The sequence below is a fragment of the Ursus americanus genome, chromosome 28, assembly GCF_024610735.1.
Source record: "Ursus americanus isolate L20-20 chromosome 28, mUrsAme1.1.p, whole genome shotgun sequence".
Taxonomy (NCBI): domain Eukaryota; kingdom Metazoa; phylum Chordata; class Mammalia; order Carnivora; family Ursidae; genus Ursus; species Ursus americanus.
The window spans coordinates 38,030,219-38,050,233 of record NC_142154.1 but is presented as its reverse complement, the minus strand read 5'-3'; the positions used below and the strand labels follow the sequence as shown (position 1 = coordinate 38,050,233).

The 20,015-nt window shown below is 38.1% G+C and overlaps 1 protein-coding gene across 14 annotated transcripts in view; it reads right to left on the bottom strand.

The window, feature by feature from the left end:
- CSNK1G1 (casein kinase 1 gamma 1) overlaps positions 1–20,015 on the bottom strand; it is a 168,863-nt gene that overhangs the window by 65,869 nt on the left and 82,979 nt on the right. For all 14 annotated transcript variants that reach the window (XR_015722160.1, XM_087856866.1, XM_087856867.1 and 11 more), the window contains 2 exons: positions 10,748–10,788; positions 4,964–5,033 (listed from right to left, as the gene is read on the bottom strand). Coding sequence is in view for 13 of the 14 variants with exons in the window: in XM_087856866.1 (XP_087712992.1) it covers positions 4,964–5,033; positions 10,748–10,788 (111 nt within the window). In the remaining variant the exon portion in view is untranslated. The remainder of the gene's footprint in view (positions 1–4,963; positions 5,034–10,747; positions 10,789–20,015) is intronic.

Sequence of the window (20,015 nt, the reverse complement as noted above, 5' to 3'; positions counted from 1 at the left end):
GACTGCAGCATCATGACAAATGTTATAATGCTAAGTGAAGACGTAGTTACATGGAACTAAGATTAACTATGAAATATGTCTGCATATGAAAAGAAGAGATACTCAAATGAAATGTACCTCAGTTAGGGTGCTGAGGGCATGGATCACCACTTCAAAATATCCTTTAATATTTTATAATTTAGTTTCTATGGTGAATAAAAAAAGAAAAATTGAGAGCCATTACAAAGATCAGGATCATCATTCTCAGTTTCAGGGCCCTCAACGCCCCCTTTATTTTATTTTATTTTATTTTATTTTATTTTATTTTATTTATTTGACAGAGCGAGAGAATACAAGCTGGGTGAGCAGCAGAGGGAGAGGGAGAAGCAGGCTCCCTGCTGAGCTGTGAGCCTGATGTGGGGCTCAATTCCAGGACCCTGGGATCATGACCTGAGCTGAAGGCAGACACTAAACATGCTGAGACACCCAGGGACTCCTCCCCCTTTACTTTCTTCTCTGATTACTCTGGAGATATCACCTGTCATAGTAAATAACCAGGTCTTGAAATTTCTTGATGGCAAAGCTACAATCAGCAAACAAAGCGTGAAGTGTGACTGTCCACAAAAGAACAGAATGGAATGGAAGGGAAGGTGTTAGATATTAAACAAGGAACAGAATGGACAATCAGGAAAAGTTCCAACTTAAACCATGTTCACAATCATCCAGTGCTACCATTCTATCTTCCCATGGATACAGAACTGATAAGAATTTCCCGATCATATGGTCAGGGCAATATAGGGGTCAAAAACCCAAGGTAATGATTAAGACCTGAGTACTTAAGAAATGGTCATACTCTCAAGCCACACAAAAGTTCCTATTTTGCGAATTTAAAGTCTCACACTCCGGTCAGAATAGCATTCTTTAAATTAACAAGCACTCATTCCTCCCAAAAAACTTCATCCATTTTTTTTAGAAGATTTATTTATGTATTTGAGAGAGAGAGAGAGAGAGAGCACATGAGCACTGGTTGGGTGATAGGGAGGACCAGAAGGAGAAGGAGAGAGAAACCCAAGCAGACTCTGTACTGAGCGCAGAGCCAAATGCAGGGCTTGATACCACGACTCCAAGTTCACAGCCTGAGCTGAAACCAGAAGTGGGACACTTAACCAACTGCAGCACCCAGGCACCCCTCATCCATTTTACAAGCACTGATTAATTCCTTGAACAAATCTAAGTCACAATGGGCTTTTTTTTTTTTAAGTATTCCTTGTCATAATACCCAAATATTTTGCAAATCACTGGCCTGTGATAAATAATGGTCACTGTGTGCCTTTGGCATGAAAGGTTGTTTATTTACAACGCCACATCACCTTGGTTCTGAAGAGAGTGGCATATAAGCTCTGGCTGTTTAAATATTAACTACTGATGAGTCACATTTGCAGCTGGAACTCACTCTAGAAAAACGGAGAGAAAATGCTCATGCTTGTAAGGACGGGGTGTTCATGCCCACATTTATAATAAGACATGGTGAAAACTTGTCTACTTTCTTGTCAAATGATTTACTTTGAAAATAAATTTCCTTTTTTGGCCATCCCCAGGAAATATTTTTATTAATAACTTGACAAAAATCTAAAAAGGCATGATTATCAAATCTTCCTAACTTTTTTCTTTCACCAAAATACTTCCTAACTGCCTATCATGTGAATGAACTATGTTGGGCCTTGAGATAAACTTGAGACACAAGGAAGCAGAAGATACAAGCCGTGTTCTCCAGAGCTTATGGTCTCATTGCAGGGCCGGGGGGTGGAATATGCAATTACAGTTATAGAACATTCAATACATGATCACCAGGAACAGAATCAGGATTGAAAAAAATACCAATATGGCATTTAAGAGGTTTAGGTGCTCAAAATCAATTATATAACCACAAAATGCAGAAAGTCTGGGTTGATGGCAACTTACATCAAAAAGATGTAAAGGTTTCAGCTGAGTAAAACTCCATAAAAGCATTAAAGTCAACTAGTGAAATGGTTGTTAAGATAGCTAATCTAAATTAATAGCAATATTGTGTTCAGACCAAGGAAGATAGTAATGCCAGTATCTCCATATCCAGAGTTAGTGGTGCTGTTTTATGAGGCTCATTTAAGAGGAACATAACAGAACTAGGAGAGAGACGGAGGGAGGGAAGGAAAGAGAGAAAGTGAGAGAGCATGTATTCATGCTGGACAGTGGTGATAGTGAAATATCTATAAAACATATATACAGAAAGACAGAAGGAACTGAAGACTTTGGCTTGAAAGAAGGCTTGGGGTGGGTGGTGATGGGGGGAACATATAGCTGTTGTGATGCCTCTGAGCTGCTAACACAGAGCTTAACTGTGCTCCATGGAAATAAAGGAAATTTTGGCCCCATATGAAGAATTTCCAATGCCCTGGGCTTTCCAACACTGAACTACCTAGAAGAAGGGTAAACTCTATGGTTAGCAGTGGTCAAGCAAAGATGGATGACCATTTGTTAAGAAAACCCTAGGAGCAATTCTTTTTTTTTTTTTTTTTTTTAGATTTCATTTATTTATTTGACAGAGAGAGCATAAGGCGGGGGAGCAGGAGGCAGAGGGAGAAAGAGGTTCCCCACTGAGCAGGGAGCCCAACGCAGGGCTTGATCCCAGGACCGTGGGATCATGACCTGAGCCAAAGGCAGATGCTTAACGACTGAGCCACGCAGGCTCCCCACTAGAAGCCATTCTTACACTGAGTAGAAATTGTAACAGATTTCTGAAGCACTTCCTATCTTAGAAAAGCTTGTGTCTACCTTGTTAGCTGCAGGCAAGAATATTAAAAAGATGACACCCAGGGGCGCCTGGGTGGCTCAGCCGTTAACTGTCTGCCTTCGGCTCGGGTCATGATCCCAGGGTCCTGGGATCGAGCCCCCCATCGGGCTCTCTGCTCGGCGGGAAGCCTGCTTCTCCCTCTCACACTCCCCCTGCTTGTGTTCCCTCTCTCGCTGTCTGTCTCTGTCAAATAAATAAATAAAATCTTTAAAAAAAAAAAGATTACACCCACCATAGCTACTTTTAAGAGCAGTGAACTATCTCAAAAGGCAGAAAAGGAGTCAGGAATCACCACTGAACTTCATGTAAGACCTGGAAGGCTTTGTGACCTTGAAATGATTGCCAGAAGTACTGGGAGGGAGACCAATGATGGCCAACAAATGGCCTGACCACTCAAACAGAGCTCTTGCCACTCCCACTCATCTCAGAGGTTGCCGTTTTTCCTTGCTGCCTTAAGTGAAATGCAATTTTTTAAAAGTCCCTTTCCTCCAATCCTTTCCCTATTTAATCCTTTTCAGTGTATGCACAATGTCAAAACTTCAAGAATCTATGGGATAGACTGGTGATGGGTAGTAAGGAGGGCACGTATTGCATTGTGCACTGGGTGTTATACGCAACTAATGAATCATCGAACTTTACATCGGAAACTGGGATGTACTGTATGGTGACTAACGTAATATAATAAAAAAACATTAAAATTAAAAAAAAAAACTTCAAGAATCTGCAATATTCTCCTGTATTTGGGAAGAGCACGAACCCAGTAGCAAAGATGCTATTCCTACATAACAGGTGCATGACATTTTTGGCTACATATTGAAAAGGGAAGATTGGCCTGATTTGGTGGGTCTACTGGGAAGGGCTTACAGAGGAAATCCTGCAGACTTGCCTGGTCACCTTCCTCAGGCCCCCTCAAACTTCTAAGCTGTGCTGGATCTAGCATGTTTTTACCTGAGCCTTAGATCTGTGAAACATGTATAAACATAGTTATCATAAATGAGCTGTGATAATTGTCACCCTGAATTTATAAAAACAGGAACAACATACCAGCCAACTTTAAAAGTTTAGTTATGGGAAGACAAGACTCAAGTTACACAAATGTCCTGTGAACTCAGTTGCCTATCTTAAATCCTATGCCTGGAACATTCCATATTTAAGAATATAATCACTGAACAAACACATTCTGAAAGGCTACTGTGAGCAAGAACCCGCTGAGGTTCAGTGAAAGACAGATGCCTTTCTTGGCCTTGCTAGGTTATGGCTATCGCTGATTACTGCCACAGTCGGGATATAAGGCCACTTGAATAACACCGTGTGGCTCTCACAGAATTCTATATATTCTAAGAAGTGAAACTCAAATTCCTTCAACAGTACTTCCAATAGTGGTGCTTGAAATAAAAACATGTTTCAGTCATTCACATAAAACTGTCACACTGAAGAAAGCATAAAGCAGAGGAATGTCAACTAATGCCAAACAATGAAACTAGTGAACAATTATGTCTTTTGCAAGAGGTATCCTATAGATATAACCTCCTTAGGGTTGGTAACATTTGCAGTCAAGGTATTTTTCTGGAAGCCAGTAAAATATTTCAGAAATTAGAGCTTTTAGGTAGAAAATAGGCATGTTTTAAAAAATTATAAATTTAATTAAAAAATCCCCAAAGGTCACAGGTTACTATGATAACCTAAGTCAGGTCTTTCAAATTAAGAGAACAATGGATAAAATGACAGTGTTATGGTATTTTGGAAGGTATATTTTAGTATGTCTTTAAAATGGATATATAGTCTCAATATGATAAAATATTGCTTGCAAATTACCAACCCCTCCTCTTTTCTTTTGGTGTAAAGAAATGAAAAGAGAAGGAAACTACCAAAAAGCAATACTCCATACAATGTGTATTTCAGATGGGTGAAAGCATTCAAAGGCTGATTTGTGGGCATGCTCACGGCACATCACAGATCCCCAGTCAACTGTCCCTCCAGGAGCCAGAGAACGAGTAGCTTTAGTTGACTATGTTTATTTACCTACCCAGCAAGCAGGAGAGATACATGGTCTGGCAAAAAAAAGGTCACCTAGACAAGAAAATGTGCATACTTGTGGGCTTTCAGCTAAGCTATATGCTAACTAACCACATGGAGAAAACAGACTTGACTTACCTGCACTGCCGAGCTGTTTATAAAACCTGTACTCTAAATGAAGCTGTGGAGCACGTGATTTTATTGGTTCCTGAAACCCAAGAAGAGAAATTGTGATCAGATTTAGACAAATAAAATTTTTCCATTCCTAGGTTTTCAAAGTAAACCAGGGCTAAGACCACTTAATATTTTAGAGATGATATCCATATATGATAGCATTTTCTTACCACAATTTCTCTTGGAAAGCACAGCTAGGGGAAGATGAGGCTGAAGTATATAGAATCCCTTCCATGGATATTTAAGTACAAATAGTCTGTATAAGCCATCATTCAAGGATAGCTCCCTTGCCAGGAAGTATTCTCCTGAAATGTATTCTCCTAGGAAACCAGATGCCAAACCTTTTAATTAAAGACTGGCATGTATTCCCTGCCAGTTTTATGATGAATTTTGGGTGATAAACAGTATTATTCTTAGAAAAATGATATATGCTCAGAAAAAAATTTCAAATACACAAAAATTAGGAAAAGACTAAAAATAATCTGAAATCCTATCATTTTAAAGAAAACCACTATTAACATTTTGGTGAATGTCCTTCCTAATATTTATTTATACATATATTTAGATATAATACAGACTTGAAAGTATATTTAAAATAAACAAGATCATACTATATTTGTTCTTCTGTAATGGTGTCTTTAAAGTCAACAACATAATGATGACATCTTTCCATGGCAGTAAATAGTTTTATGTAATTTTTTTTTTAAGTAGACTCCATGCTCAACATAGGGCCTGAACTCACAACCCTGAGATCAAAAGTCATATGCTCTACTGACTGAGCCAGCCAGGTGCCCCATAAAGCTTTATACAAATTTTAATGACTGTACTATTTCCCTGTGTGTGTGTGTGTGTGTGTGTGTGTGTGTGTGTACACATATACCATAATTTTCAAGCATTTTGACTGTTTTCAGTTTTCATTATTACGAATAATGCTGGAGGAACATTATATGCATATTTATTTTTACACTTAAGAAAACTGAAGATTATAAATGCAGTTAAAATATGTATCTTAAAAAATAAAATAAAATATGTATTTTTAATCAATATGATGTTCCAGTTTGCAAAAACAGTGTTTTCTAAAGACCCTGGAGCTAAAACAGCCAAACTACCGCATTTGCTCTACATTGAACTTTAAGAACTGGCTGGTTAATTATTCTGAACTGACAGTATACTGGGCAACTAGCTAACAAGAAAATCAAACATTACCCTGGCAAGTAGATCTATGTACCCATTAGAACAGCTATTATCAAAACCATAGAAAATAAGTGTTCATGCGGATGTGGAGAAATTGCAGCCCCTGTGTATTGCTGGTGGGGATGTGAAATGGTACAGCTATTATGGAAAACAGTATGGAAGTTTCTTAAAAAATCAAACACAGAATTACCACATGATTCAGCAACTCCACTTCTGCGTATGTACCTGAAAAAACTGAAAGCAGGGACTCAAACTGATATTTGTATGCCCACGTTCATAGCAGCATTATTTATAATTATCAAAAGGTAGAAGCAACCAAGTATCTATCAACAAACAAACAAAATGTGACTGCCTTTTGCTACACACACACACACACACACACACACACACAGAATATTATTCAGCCGTGAAAACGAAAAACATTCGGACACATACTACAACATGGACGAAACTTGAAGACCTTATACTAAGCAAACTAAGCCAGACACAGAATACTGCATGATTCACTAAAATGAGGTACCTAGACTAGTCAAATTTACAGAGACAGAAAGTTAAATGGTGGTTGCCAAGGGCTATGAGGGAGGGGATGGAGAGTCAGTGTGTGATGGGAAGAATTTCAGTTGAGAAAGACGAAAAAATTCTGGAGAAGGATGGTGGCAATGGCTGCACAACAATGTGAACGTACTTAATGCCACAGAGCTGCACACTTAAAAATGGGTTATGATGGAAAATTCTAGATACAATTCTTTATCAGATAGATGATTTTTAAATTTTCTCTCCCATTCCACGGGTTGTCATTTCATTGTATTCAGAGTCCTTTGATACAAAAAAGTTTTTAATTTTTATAAAGTCCAATTAATTTCTTTTCTTGTTCGTGCTTTTTGCGTCATATCTAAAAAATCCGATGTCATGAAGGTTTTCCCCTAAGTTTTCTTCTAAGAGATTTATAGTTTTGGCTCTTACATTTAGGTTTTTGATCCATTTTGAGTTAATTTTTTATGTATGATGTAAAGTAAGGGTTCAACTTCAATGCACATGGATATCTGGTTTTCCTAACAACATTTGTGGAAAAAACTGTCCTTTCTCCAGTGAATGGTTACTTGTCCTTTTTTAAAGATAGGCTCAAAAGAAGGAGACCCCCCCAGTTTCCCTTGATAATTCATGCTGATGTTAAACACATTTCATGATTTCAAAGGTCTTTATATGTAGTTTAAATCTCCACGACTGAAACTGAAGCCTATTTCTCTCCTCTCCCCAACAAAATAAAATAGCTCCTCAATAACCAGTGAATACTATAACAACTATCTTCACATAACAAAACTATTCAATCATTTCTTAGACTCCGTTTATTCAGGCAAAATAATTTCAATCCCTTTAACCTTTCCTCACTGGTCCTATTTTTCAGTTCTTTGATCATCTTTGAAGGCTCTACCTGAACCCAGTTGTTTTCTACATTTTTCTTAAGATATAGAATCCATACATCACAGAATTCAGAAGTTTCCTTGAAGTTATCTAGTCTACCCCTTTGCTTCTAGGAAGGTTTTATCTAAATCAATTCAGGCAGGCTGAAACCGTTCATACCCCTAATGAGCTCCACAAAAGAATTCATATCCTTCTTTGATTATAAAATCAGCAATCATCAGAGTTGAACTTCAAGCTTCTCAAGATTCTATAGTCAAAAGAAAAAGTACATAAGACTAATTACACTGTAAAGTCACTTCTTTATTCGTTTATGTCTTCAAATAGAGAAGGGTCACCCTTGAGAGCCTCCCTTTGGCTTTAGATCTTTCCACTATAGCACCATTAAAGAAGCCAATTATGGAATCTGTCCTTCAGAAAAATCCCTAGTAATTCACAAGGATCCAAACAGAAACAGGACAACAAATTAATATGGAGCCAGAGATTGATCTTTCTGGAGGTTTTCTTCTGAAGAAAGTGGATTCTGACAAACCACAAAGAGCAATGAATGAAAAAGCCACAGATCCTTCTTCAGACATAATACTCTAAAACTTCACAGTGGACACCTTGATAGGAAATACTCAATCTGATGTTGGGTAACTAAGCTAGCCGATTAAAAAAAAAGCAAAAACTCTTCAGAGTTACAAGGCTGAAAGTGGGCGTAGATGTCACATGTAGTCAGACATGAGGAGCTTTCTATCACAGATGAAAGGACTTATACCCTTTAGGCCAACTCCTTTAGCACATAGTTGAAGCCTGCTCAGACAATTAGAGCTTCAAGGTGCTCTTCTGGAAGCACTATAAATAAAGTACATTATGAACACTGAGTCTATGTCTTGCGGAAGGCAGTAAGATAAGCAGCATGCAGAGAGTTGTTTTTTTTTTTTAACAATTGTTAGAAAACTTCTGTTAAGGGGCGCCTGGGTGGCACAGCGGTTAAGCGTCTGCCTTCAGCTCAGGGCGTGATCCCGGCGTTATGGGGTCGAGCCCCACATCAGGCTCCTCCGCTGGGAGCCTGCTTCTTCCTCTCCCACTCACCCTGCTTGTGTTCCCTCTCTCGCTGGCTGTCTCTCTCTGTCGAATAAATAAATAAAATCTTAAAAAAAAAAACAAAAAAAAAAACTTCTGTTAAAAAGAACCTGAGAAATCTCGATGATGGGGTAAAGGAAGGGCTCATTATACGATTTTATGTTGTGCATGATTTTTTAAAAAGGTTCCTAGAAATCTAAGAAACAAAAGCCCACAATGAAGATCCAAACAAAGTAAAAGGAAAACAGTACCAGCAGGGCTTCCTTATATTTCTGTGCCAGATGCTGATTACATTTCCACAGAGGGCTGGCTATTTGCCAGAATCATGGTTATTCTGGAACACACATGTCTGCCTGAAATCCTAAACCAACAGCAGACGGCTACCTTGTAGGACTATAATGCTTAAGGCAAATTTTGCTGTTACAGAGAAAAGAGCTCAATTATTGCCCTCATATCTCCCATGGAGAACACAGCCCAACAGCAAGAGAGGAGGCCCACAGACAAGATTGTTATCCTATAAAAAGCCTTTATTTAAGATTTATTTGAAAGAGAAATGAGCTCCTAAGACACACCATACTAGATGACATGAAGTCTATTTTTAGCTTTCACTCTTGGCCATACAAAGTAGAATAAAGTTTAATAAACTATAAGTGAAATGCAATGATCCATCATGTGAACAATATAAGCTTATCTAACGAGGTTAAATGGTATGAACTTGGAAGAAGAAATTCAGATAGAAAAGACTGCCCCAAGAGAAGTCTTGATAAATAAAGGGACAGTAACAAAGATACAGTAATGAGACAGTATTTTAAAGTGTTTCAGAAGCTACTTCTTCCTATTACTAGTCCAACTTACCGAAGCAATAAAACAGAAAAAGTAAAAAAGCAGATGAACTAGGGAACACTTTCGCAGAACCAAATTCCTATAAATAAAAAATACGGTTAATCCTTTGATATTCAATCTGAGAAAATATTTGGCCTGCATTATTACATGCGTTACCTGTCTTCCTGCTCCCATTTCTCCCACAAGAGTTCCAAGTCAACAAACAAAAGAAAACACTTGGTTCCCTAGCAGCTACCTGCTCTAAGCCCTGCTTCCTGTCCACACCTTTGTAGAGAAACCAATCCGATAACTGTCTGATAGTTGTCTTCACAAGACAACTCTGACTTTTCTACAAACTGACAAACTCAATCCACACACAGAGCAGGTGTGGATGTGGTAAGCGCAATTCGTTAGAAAAGAACAGCATTATCATGATTATCACAAGATACTTCCTTCAATCATTAACTCCTCTGTCTTCCAACTAATAAAGCCCCAAACTGCCTGCAAATCCCGGGAAACTTATTAGGAAGACAAACATTTACACAGTATCATAGAAACTAGTCATATGATATATTTCATATCACTAGAAATGATTTTGTATTGACCTTAAATATAAGATAAAGAATTTTCTTCTAAAATTACTCTTCCTCAAAAATAACATATATTTTTTAACAGGATGCTATCTTTAATGATCATGTTAGTTATTCATAAGATTAGTATTGACAAAACCCAGTAAACTTTTTGTTTCAAATTTGACCACAAGATGTGTTTTTCACATTTGACAGCTTTTTAAGGCAATGATTTGATGATCGGATTTGGTTCTCTACTTCTAAGTATATTAATAAACACCTTACATTTAAAAAATGGATTAGTCATAGTGAAGCAAAAGAAAATGATAAAATTTCCAGTGGTTTTATCTTTTAAAATTGTACGTGAAAGGTACAAGCTTCACAGAAATTACAAGTTTTCCAGCAATTGTTTTCTTCCAGCTATTTTTTAAACTATTTTTTGATTCACTGTTGCTGAAACTATAGTTAGCATCATCTAACTATATAGCATTATACATTGTACAGTGATTCATCACTGTAACACTACATATGGTTGAAGGAAAGTGACTGTGTGGGATCATATGCAAAGGAAGAAAAATTAGTATTTTTGCAAATGCTTACAACTATTTCCTGTAAAAAGATATGTGAGGGGTGAGAACACCAAAACATAATTACCAAAAATATAAGTTCTACTCACCAGTTTGATAGCTACATATTCATTGGTGTAGAGGTTTTTACCTAAGGGAAAAGCAGAATGTATATGTTTTAGTGACATTTATTTTGGGAAATGCAAAGCAAAATCTTAGCTTACAGGGTCATGAGAAAGGTCACATTCCCAAAGCTATTCACATATATGAAACATGATTTATAAGTGAAAAGCTAAACAGAGATAATGAGACCCAGTAAGACAAGAATAGAAACCACTTGAGAATTTGGAAATTTAAGTCAGACATGAAAACTTTAAAAAAAAGAAAACAAATCTCTTTTCTCTCTCACACACAGTTTGTTATTTATTATTTCCCCAACTACTAAACCATGAAGCAAACCAAGAAGTGCCAGAATGTCAAAGACACAAATTTTAACTCTTGGCACAATAAACACAAACCCTCACTTCTTTAAACTCACTAACAAATGGGGATTAAATATTATTTGTCATGGTATTTAGTGTCAACTTGGCAAAAAGGACTGTGTGAAATAAAAACAATTACTGCTCTGTCCTCCTTTTGGAAGACTCATCTAAGTAGATAATTCTCAAAGCTGCTGTGAATTCTTCACCAGAACTCTAGCTCTTTATGAGCAGAAAACAGCTCTCCACCTGGACAACACTTAGACGTCTCAAAGTTCTTGCTGCCATATTAACGATTTTTCCTCTCAACTCCTCTACCTGTATAAATGGAATCAATATTCTCTTAGACATCTAAAGTAAGTGCCTGGAGTGAGGATGAGGATGAAAGCAGCAATTAACCACTTGGTAAGCCCACACTCCATGCCGGGTACTTTGCTATCGGTACTTACCCGCTCATCTCTACTGATTTTTTTTTTTTTAAGATTTTATTTATTTATTTGATGGAGAGAGAGACAGCCAGTGAGAGAGGGAACACAAGCAGGGGGAGTGGGAGAGGAAGAAGCAGGCTCCCAGCGGAGCAGGGAGCCCGATGCAGGGCTCGATCCCAGGACCCTGGGATCACGCCCTGAGCCAAAGGTAGACGCTTAACGACTGAGCCACCCAGGTGCCCCTCTAGTGACTCCTGAAGGCTAATTTTAATTCCTCCTGAGTGTTTAGTTATGGCATTGGACTTCACATTTCTTCTTATATATTTGTCCTATCTTAATTAGCTAGACTATAAATATCTTGAGGGTAGGAATTTTATCTAACAGTTCTCTCAATGTTCTATGGTACTTAAGATCATGTTCTGCACATCTCAAAGACACCCAGAACTTTGACTGATGAAAAGTTACTGACACATACAGTATAACTGCTTTTTAAATAATACATAGAAGTAAATGTTATATTTATACATACACAAACATATATGTACATAGTTGAATATGCATGGAAAAGGATATAGAAGGATGTACATTAAGGTATTAAAATGACTTTTTTAGTATTTTCTGATTTTTATATAATAGTTCGTTATTATAATGAACAAAAAGCTGCTTGCAATGTAAGTTCCTATTTTAACCAGGACCTAGACAACAGATGGCCCTTTGCAAACCATACCGTTATATTTTTAATACTGCTATCAGGTTGCCAAGCACCTTTATGTGTCAAAGAGTACACTAATTTAGGAATAATTTTTGTCTACAAATAACATAATGAAGAGGACTCACAGATTGCCAGAAAAATACCTAAGAAACCATTATAAGATGAACAACTTCTTTTTTAAAGAAGCAAAAGTAGAAAACATATATTTTTTCTCTATATATTAACTGCATTAAGCTTCTAAGAGAAAAACATTGTTAAAAATATATTTGATGAGATTGTGAAAAGGATACTAGTAACTGGGAGAGGACAGTTGAAGTAGAAACAGCCAATACAGGCAGGTTAAAACGCCAACTTGGCAGGGCATCTCATATCTGTGTGGATTCCCTGCATGTACAAAATTAAATTTTACTTTCTCCAAAAACAGGGTGCTGGGTGGCTCAGTTGGTTAAGCCTCTGCCTTCAGCTCGGGTCATGATCCCAGGGTCCTGGGATTGAGCCTGTGTTGACCACTCTGCTCAGTGGGGAGTCTGTTTCCCTTTCTCCCTCTGCTCCTCCCCCTGCTGCTCATGCTTGAGCTCTCTCTCTCTCTCAAACAAATAAATAATCTTAAAAAAAAAAAAAAAAAAAACAAGGGGCGCCTGGGTGGCACAGTGGTTAAGCGTCTGCCTTCAGCTCAGGGCGTGATCCCAGCGTTATGGGGTCGAGCCCCACATCAGGCTCGTCCGCTATGAGCCTGCTTCTTCCTCTCCCACTCCCCCTGCTTGTGTTCCCTCTCTCACTGGCTGTCTCTATCTCTGTCGAATAAATAAATAAAATCTTTAAAAAAAAAACAAAAAAACAAAAAAAAGAAACTTCAATTTGGCCACAGACTTATCCCACACCAGATACAATACTGCATAAAGATTTTTCAGGACAGCCCTTCTGGCACAGTATAAGCACTATTCTTGTGACCCCAAACCAATTTTGGCACATGGCTAACCCTAAGAACTTAGCATCACTTAGAGGAAAATGGTCAAGTTTTAAAGTGTAAACATGTTCAGGAGTCTTTCTGAAATGGACACCCTCCCCCCACCCCCTGCTCAGCCAGTTTTTTAACAGTAAGAATTTCTACAGGCGTTAGAGGCACCAATATTCACCCCTTACTCATTTAAAGTATAACATGCCTTTACTGTCAAAGAATTAACTTAACCTTTGAAGGACACGCTTAACACAACAGATCATCAATCCAACAGATACAACATTTAAGTGAAGTAAGGTGGTGGTGTAAGTGTGAAAGAGTAATAAACCTAGATTCTGATCTGTGAGCAAGAAAAGAGAGAAGGCAATTCAGGAGTTCTCAGGGAAGAAATTCTTTTCTTTCTTTCCTTCCCCCCATCTACTCTCCCCCCCAAGCTAGAGTCTTAAAAACTGAGCTGGATTTTAATAGATGAAGAAGGGGAAAAGGCATCACAAGCGAGGAAACTGTATGAAAATACAAAAAAGCGACAAAGTAGAGGTATAGTCTAACAATGGTAGGTGGTCTGGGAGTAGATGGACTGTAAATTGCATCATGAGGATCAGGATGGAGCAGGAATAGGCAAAGAGTGGTTAGGGGAGCAAGAGAGACTAGAAAAGGAAGGCTTGGGCCACATAAGAAAAATCCTCAATGCCATCTTAAAGTTTAAAGCAAAAAGGTTTTAATAAGTAGGGCAGTGACATGATCAGATCTGTGATTCTGAATAACCATTTGTAAGGAAGCATAAACGATGAACTAGAAAGTAAGAGACCAGGGGTGCCTGGGCAGTGCAGCTGGTTAAGCCTCTAACTCTTGGTTTCAGCTCAGGTGGTGATCTCAGGGTCGTGAGATCGAGCCCTGCATCAGGCTCCAATGCTCAGGGCAGAGTCTGCTTAAGACTCTCTCGCGTGCTCCTTTTGCCCCTCCCCTCTTTCTCTCTCTAAAATAAATAAATAAATCTTTTTTAAAAAGAAGGAAAGAAAAATAAGAGACCAAAGGTAGGGGAAAGCGTTTGACTATTTAATACCCAGCCTATGCAGATACAGACATCTAACACTCAGTTCTCACCCTGCAGACACTGTATTCTAGCTCCTCACACAGGTGGCTCGATTATTACATTAATCACATAATGTGATGAGTTAAGAGAGAAATAGGAATAAGTCAATACAGGAGTTTGGATGAAGGAAGGTAAAGCATTTGGCCACAAGCGGCATTTGAGGTGAGCCTTGAAGGGCAAACAGAGGAGACAATAAAGGGTATTTCATAGTATATAATAAAATACTAATTTGAACAGCGAGGTGGAAACATGATAGAAAATGTGCAGAATCTGGTATACTGTGGGTAGACTAATACGAATGGAGCAAAGATCCAAGAGGGACAGGTGAATAACCCTGAATGCCAGTTTCTTACTCCAAGGTATGCACAGCCACGAGTACGTGGAAATGTGTCAGGGCGTAAGCTACACAAGTAAGACACATTTTTCCTAGATCCTTACTTTTCTTTGAAGATTTGAAAACCTTTTTTATAGTTGAACAAAAGTTATTATAGAAATTGCACAGATTTCATTTGAAGGAAAAAAAAACCCCCACAAGAGTTTAAGGAAATCCCAGGCACTTATGGATGTGCTTCTTCCAGAGTCCAGGGCGGTACCACCCATCAGTGGGGAAGCTTTTTCTCATCTTCCCTATGTTCAGCTGGGCGGCCCAGTTTTCACAACGTATTTCACTTTCTACAGTGTGAACCTTCCATCTCTTGTGAGCCAGGTGGTGCCAGGAAGAGAGGTGATTTAGCCATCCAACTGCTTCATATAAAGACTTGCCACTAAGTTTTGTTTTTACTCCTTCTGCATCCTTACTTTCTGAGTTCCTAGTGTCTCCAATTCTTGAGCTTAACTGGTGTATTTTATATTACAAACTGGCCTAAACTTTCAATCATCAGCTTTCTCTGGATTGCTAAGTCACTTAACTATCCGCTTTCCAGCTTCCAAAATTTTGTTAACATTTCTCGCCTGTTTTCCTCTTCCCCCCCCCTTTTTTTTTGTGGTTCTTTGTGGTTTTATGACTTAAAAGGTCAAACAGAATGTTCAACTCATCTTCTTATCCCTAGCAACAAACATCATATCTGATATGTAATAGGTAACAGATGCTAACTGCTGTGAACCTAATTAACATACAGAGGTTCTTCTGAGAAAGTTCCAGGATAATAAAAAAAGAAGCCTAGTTTACAACCAGATATGGATAATCCTAAATGCAAATACTGGAGTTTTGACTTCCTTGTTCAGCCTGCTGTGAAACCAACAAAGGTCTTGTGCTAAGAGAAAAAGCATAATGGTGAAATTCTAATTATTAATCTGGCCCCAAAGTATAAAATAAAAGAGAGGAGAATACCTAGAAAGAAGATGAGGGGGAAGCTTTGATAGCAGAACATTTAAAAAATAACATCTACCACACCCAGTGTGATTATGAGTATTACATGAGTTGGAATATGTGAAAGTACTTTGTAAACTGCAAGGTGCTAGATAAACTTAATTTTTATCTACCTCTTTTATTATTGCAGGCTATGAGCCAATATTTCCTGGCAGAAAACGACTTAAAAAAATACGATTTAAAATCAAGGCATTTCAAAAAAAAAAACCAACCTAATAACCTTTGGATTATACATAAATGTGAGGGATGAGGAAAAGAGAAGGGTCAAAAATGATGTCTCCATTAGTGGAGAACAGAAAGAGAACCAAGAGAGGAAGCACTCTTCCACTCTACCATGATGCTGCCTCCTTCCCAGTTCCCACTAAACCTAAAAGTAACAGACAATTACGAAACGCCTCTCAGCTTCCACTTTCATACCTATATAAAAAATATATATATACAGTCACAGAAACATAAAGAATGAGACAGCCTATGTTAACACGAAATGTGATGGCTGATACATCACAAAATGCTGGCTTGTGTTTGCTTACTTTCTCTGGGGGCACCAAAAGAACTGAACACATGTCACCCTCTTACAAAGCAATTATCCTTATTCCTGAGAGACAACAGAGGTGACTGGATAATTCTCTTGAGCTATGCATCACTCAAATGAATTCTTCTGCTAGAGGGCATCATTAAGACTGAACAGGCCAACACAAAATGCAGCCATGTGGAAGGCTAGACAATCAGCCACTGTCCTCTCCTTGGTGATATGCTTACTCAAAAATTTTGCTCTGGGAGAATTACAAAAATAGAGGGTTAAAATCCTGTCCATTTAAAACGAATGACTGCTTCAGCTGAAATGTATTTATTAAGTATATATATTTAAAACGTATCAATAACTGTGAGAAAGGCAGGCAGTTTAACGGATGGCAAAATACCATCGATAAGATGGCACAATCCCAAGCACTCAAAGCTTTTAGTATCTGTTGCACAAAATCCACAATGCTTCCCACGCTCACTTCCTGGCTATGAGTTCTTTTATTGTTAATGGAAATGAAACTGCATTACATAGTAGTTTCTGGAGCTTTACATCTAAACTCAGCCCTTTGGAAGCAGCAGTCCTGGATGTGATGCTGCCCATAAAACCCACTGCATGAAGACTTCCTACTGCAGTAAGTCACCTACAGAGACAACATTTACCATAAGCTTCATCAGACACAGCATTATTTCAAAGAACCAGCAGGTCTCAGTTCTCAGAGTCACACTGATAAAGGAACATACAGCCTCAGGTTCCCAGTTTAGTTAGATCTCCAGCTGTCACATTTTCTTCCCCTAAAGTGAAAGTAGTACATTTATAAATTACTACCTAGAACTTCTAAAAAATAAAAATAAAAAAAAATAAAAAATCCAGCCAAATGAACTTGAGGTATTTTGTGTTAAAACAAGAAACCACTTTTATGTAACTCAGATTGGTTACCATGTCTATTTAGGGCAAAGAGGACAGACTGGCCTAATGCCTCCACCACCCAGAGAACATCTTTTCAAGCAGGCAGTAAGAAGATATCAGAATGGTGCTACAACTTTCAAGAAAAAAGCCACAAGTCTTTTCCATTTTTACTACCTTAATTCTACTAGTATATTAGTATAATGTGCAGAAATATTTCCCAAATGGTTAGCAGTTAACGGCAAGAATAAAATTTCTCCTTGTGCTAAATTTTTTGAAGGACTTACTTATAAATATCAGTAGTATATTATAAAAAAAAACTGATTACATCTTTAACACTTGTGACAGTACAGAGCATGTTTACTATTAACATGCAAAAACATGTTTATTTTATTTATTTTATTTTAAAGATGTCTATTTTAGGGTGCCTGGGTGGCTCAGTCATTAAGCATCTGCCTTCAGCTCAGGTCATCATCTCAGGGTCCTGGGATGGAGTCCCACATCAGGCTCCCTGCTCAGCGGGAAGCCTGCTTCTTCCTTGCCTTCTGCCCCTCCACTCCACTCGTGTTCTCTCTCGCTATCTCTCTCTCAAATAAATAAATAAATAAAATCTTTAAAAACAAAACAAAATAAAGATGTCTATTTCAGACAGTATTAAAATGTTTTCTCAACAGCAGAAAATGATCCATTAGTAGAGTGTGAAATAAATAAATACAGGGGGTCCTGACCAACACGTTCTTTAAAGAAAAACAGTGTAAAATTTAAAAATACAGTACACCACACTTAGCAAGGGTATTACTTCATGAAATGTTTACTGCAGATATACATACATATTAAATTGTGTATGTATTTATATACAAAATATAATTTATCTTTTAGTGTGGGTCATAAGTCAAAAAAATAAAAGCCATCAAAAAAACTTCCAGGGACACCTGGCTCACTCAAGTGGTAGAGCGTGCAAGTCTTAATCTCGGGGTCATGAATTCAACCAAAACAACAAGATATTTAGGAATAAATCTAACCAAAGAGAGAGATGAAAGATCTGTACTCTAAAAACTGTTAGACAAGGATGAAAGAAACTGAAGATAACACAAAGAAATGGAAAAACATTCCACGCTCATGGACTGGAAGAACAAATACTGTCAAAATGTCTCTACTACTCAAAGCACCTATACCTTTAATGCAATCCCTATCAAAATACCAATACAATTTTTCACAGAGCTAGAACAAACAATCCTAAAATTTATATGGAACCACAAAAGACCCCGAATAACCAAAGCAACCTTGAAAAAGAAAAGCTAAGCCGGAGGCATCATTTTATTCCAAGACTTCAAATTATATTACAAACTATATAATCAAAACAGTCTGGTACTAGCACAAAAATAGACACACAGATCGAAGAAACAAAATAGAGAACCCAGAAATGAAACCACAATTATATGGTCAGTTAATCTTTAACAAGGCTGGAAAGAATATCCAATGGGAAAAACACAATCTCTTCAACGAATTGTGTTGGGAAATTCAGATGGCAACACGCAAAAGAATGAAACTGGACCACTTTCTTACACAATATACAAAAATCAATTCAAAATGGATTAAAGACCTAAATGTGAGGCCTGGCACCATGAAAATCCTAGAGGAGAACACAGGCAGTGACCTCTTTGACCTCAGCCATAGCAACTTCTTTCTAGATACCTCTCTAGGGGTTAAGGGAAACAGAAGCAAAAATAAACTATTAGGGCTTCATCAAAGATTTGCTTCTGCACAGTGAAGGAAACAACAAAACTAAAAGGCAGCCTACAGAATGAGAGAAGATATTTGCAAATGACATATCTGATAAAGGGTAGTATCCAAAATCTATAAAGAACTTATCAATCTCAACATCCAAAAAAATGAATAATCCAATTAAAAAATGGGCAGAAGAAATGAACAGACATTTCTCCAAAGAAGACATCCAGATGGCCAACAGACACATGAAAAGATGCTCCACATGACTCCTATCAGGGAAACACAAATCAAAACTACAATGAGATACCACCTCACAACTGTCAGAACAGCTAAAATCAACAACACAGGAAACAACAGGTGTTGCCGAGGATGTGGAAGAGGAGAACCCTCTTGCACTGTTGGTGGGAATGTAAACTGGTGCAGCCACCCTGGAAAACAAGTTTTCCCTGGACTTTCCTCAAAAAGTTAAAAATAAAACTACCCTATGGGGGCGCCTGGGTGGCACAGCGGTTAAGCGTCTGCCTTCGGCTCAGGGCGTGATCCCGGCGTTATGGGATCGAGCCCCACATCAGGCTCCTCTGCTATGAGCCTGCTTCTTCCTCTCCCACTCCCCCTGCTTGTGTTCCCTCTCTCACTGGCTGTCTCTATCTCTGTCAAATAAATAAATAAAATCTTTAAAAAAAAAAAAAAACTACCCTATGATCCAGCATTCACACCACTAGCTACTTACCCAAAGAATACAAAAATACTAATTCAAAGAGATGCATGTACCCTGAGGTTTATACAGCATTATCTACAATAGTCAAATTATGTAAACAGCCCAAGTGTCCATTGATGAATGGATAAAGATGTGGTATAGGGGCGCCTGGGTGGCTCAGTCAGTTAAGTGTCTTCCTTCGGCTTGGGTCATGGTCCCAGGGTCCTGGGATTGAGCCCTACATCAGGGGTCTCTGCTCAGTGGACAGCCTGCTTCTCTCTCTCCCTCTGCTGCTCCTCCTGCTTGTGTTCTTGCACTCAAATAAAATCTTAAAAAAAAAAAAAAGATGTGGTATATACATACATATATAATGGAATATTACTCAGCCATAAAAATGAACACTTGCCATTTGCAATGAAAGGGAGGAGGTAGAGAGTATTATTATACTAAGTGAAATCAGTCAGAGAAAGACAAATATCATATGATTT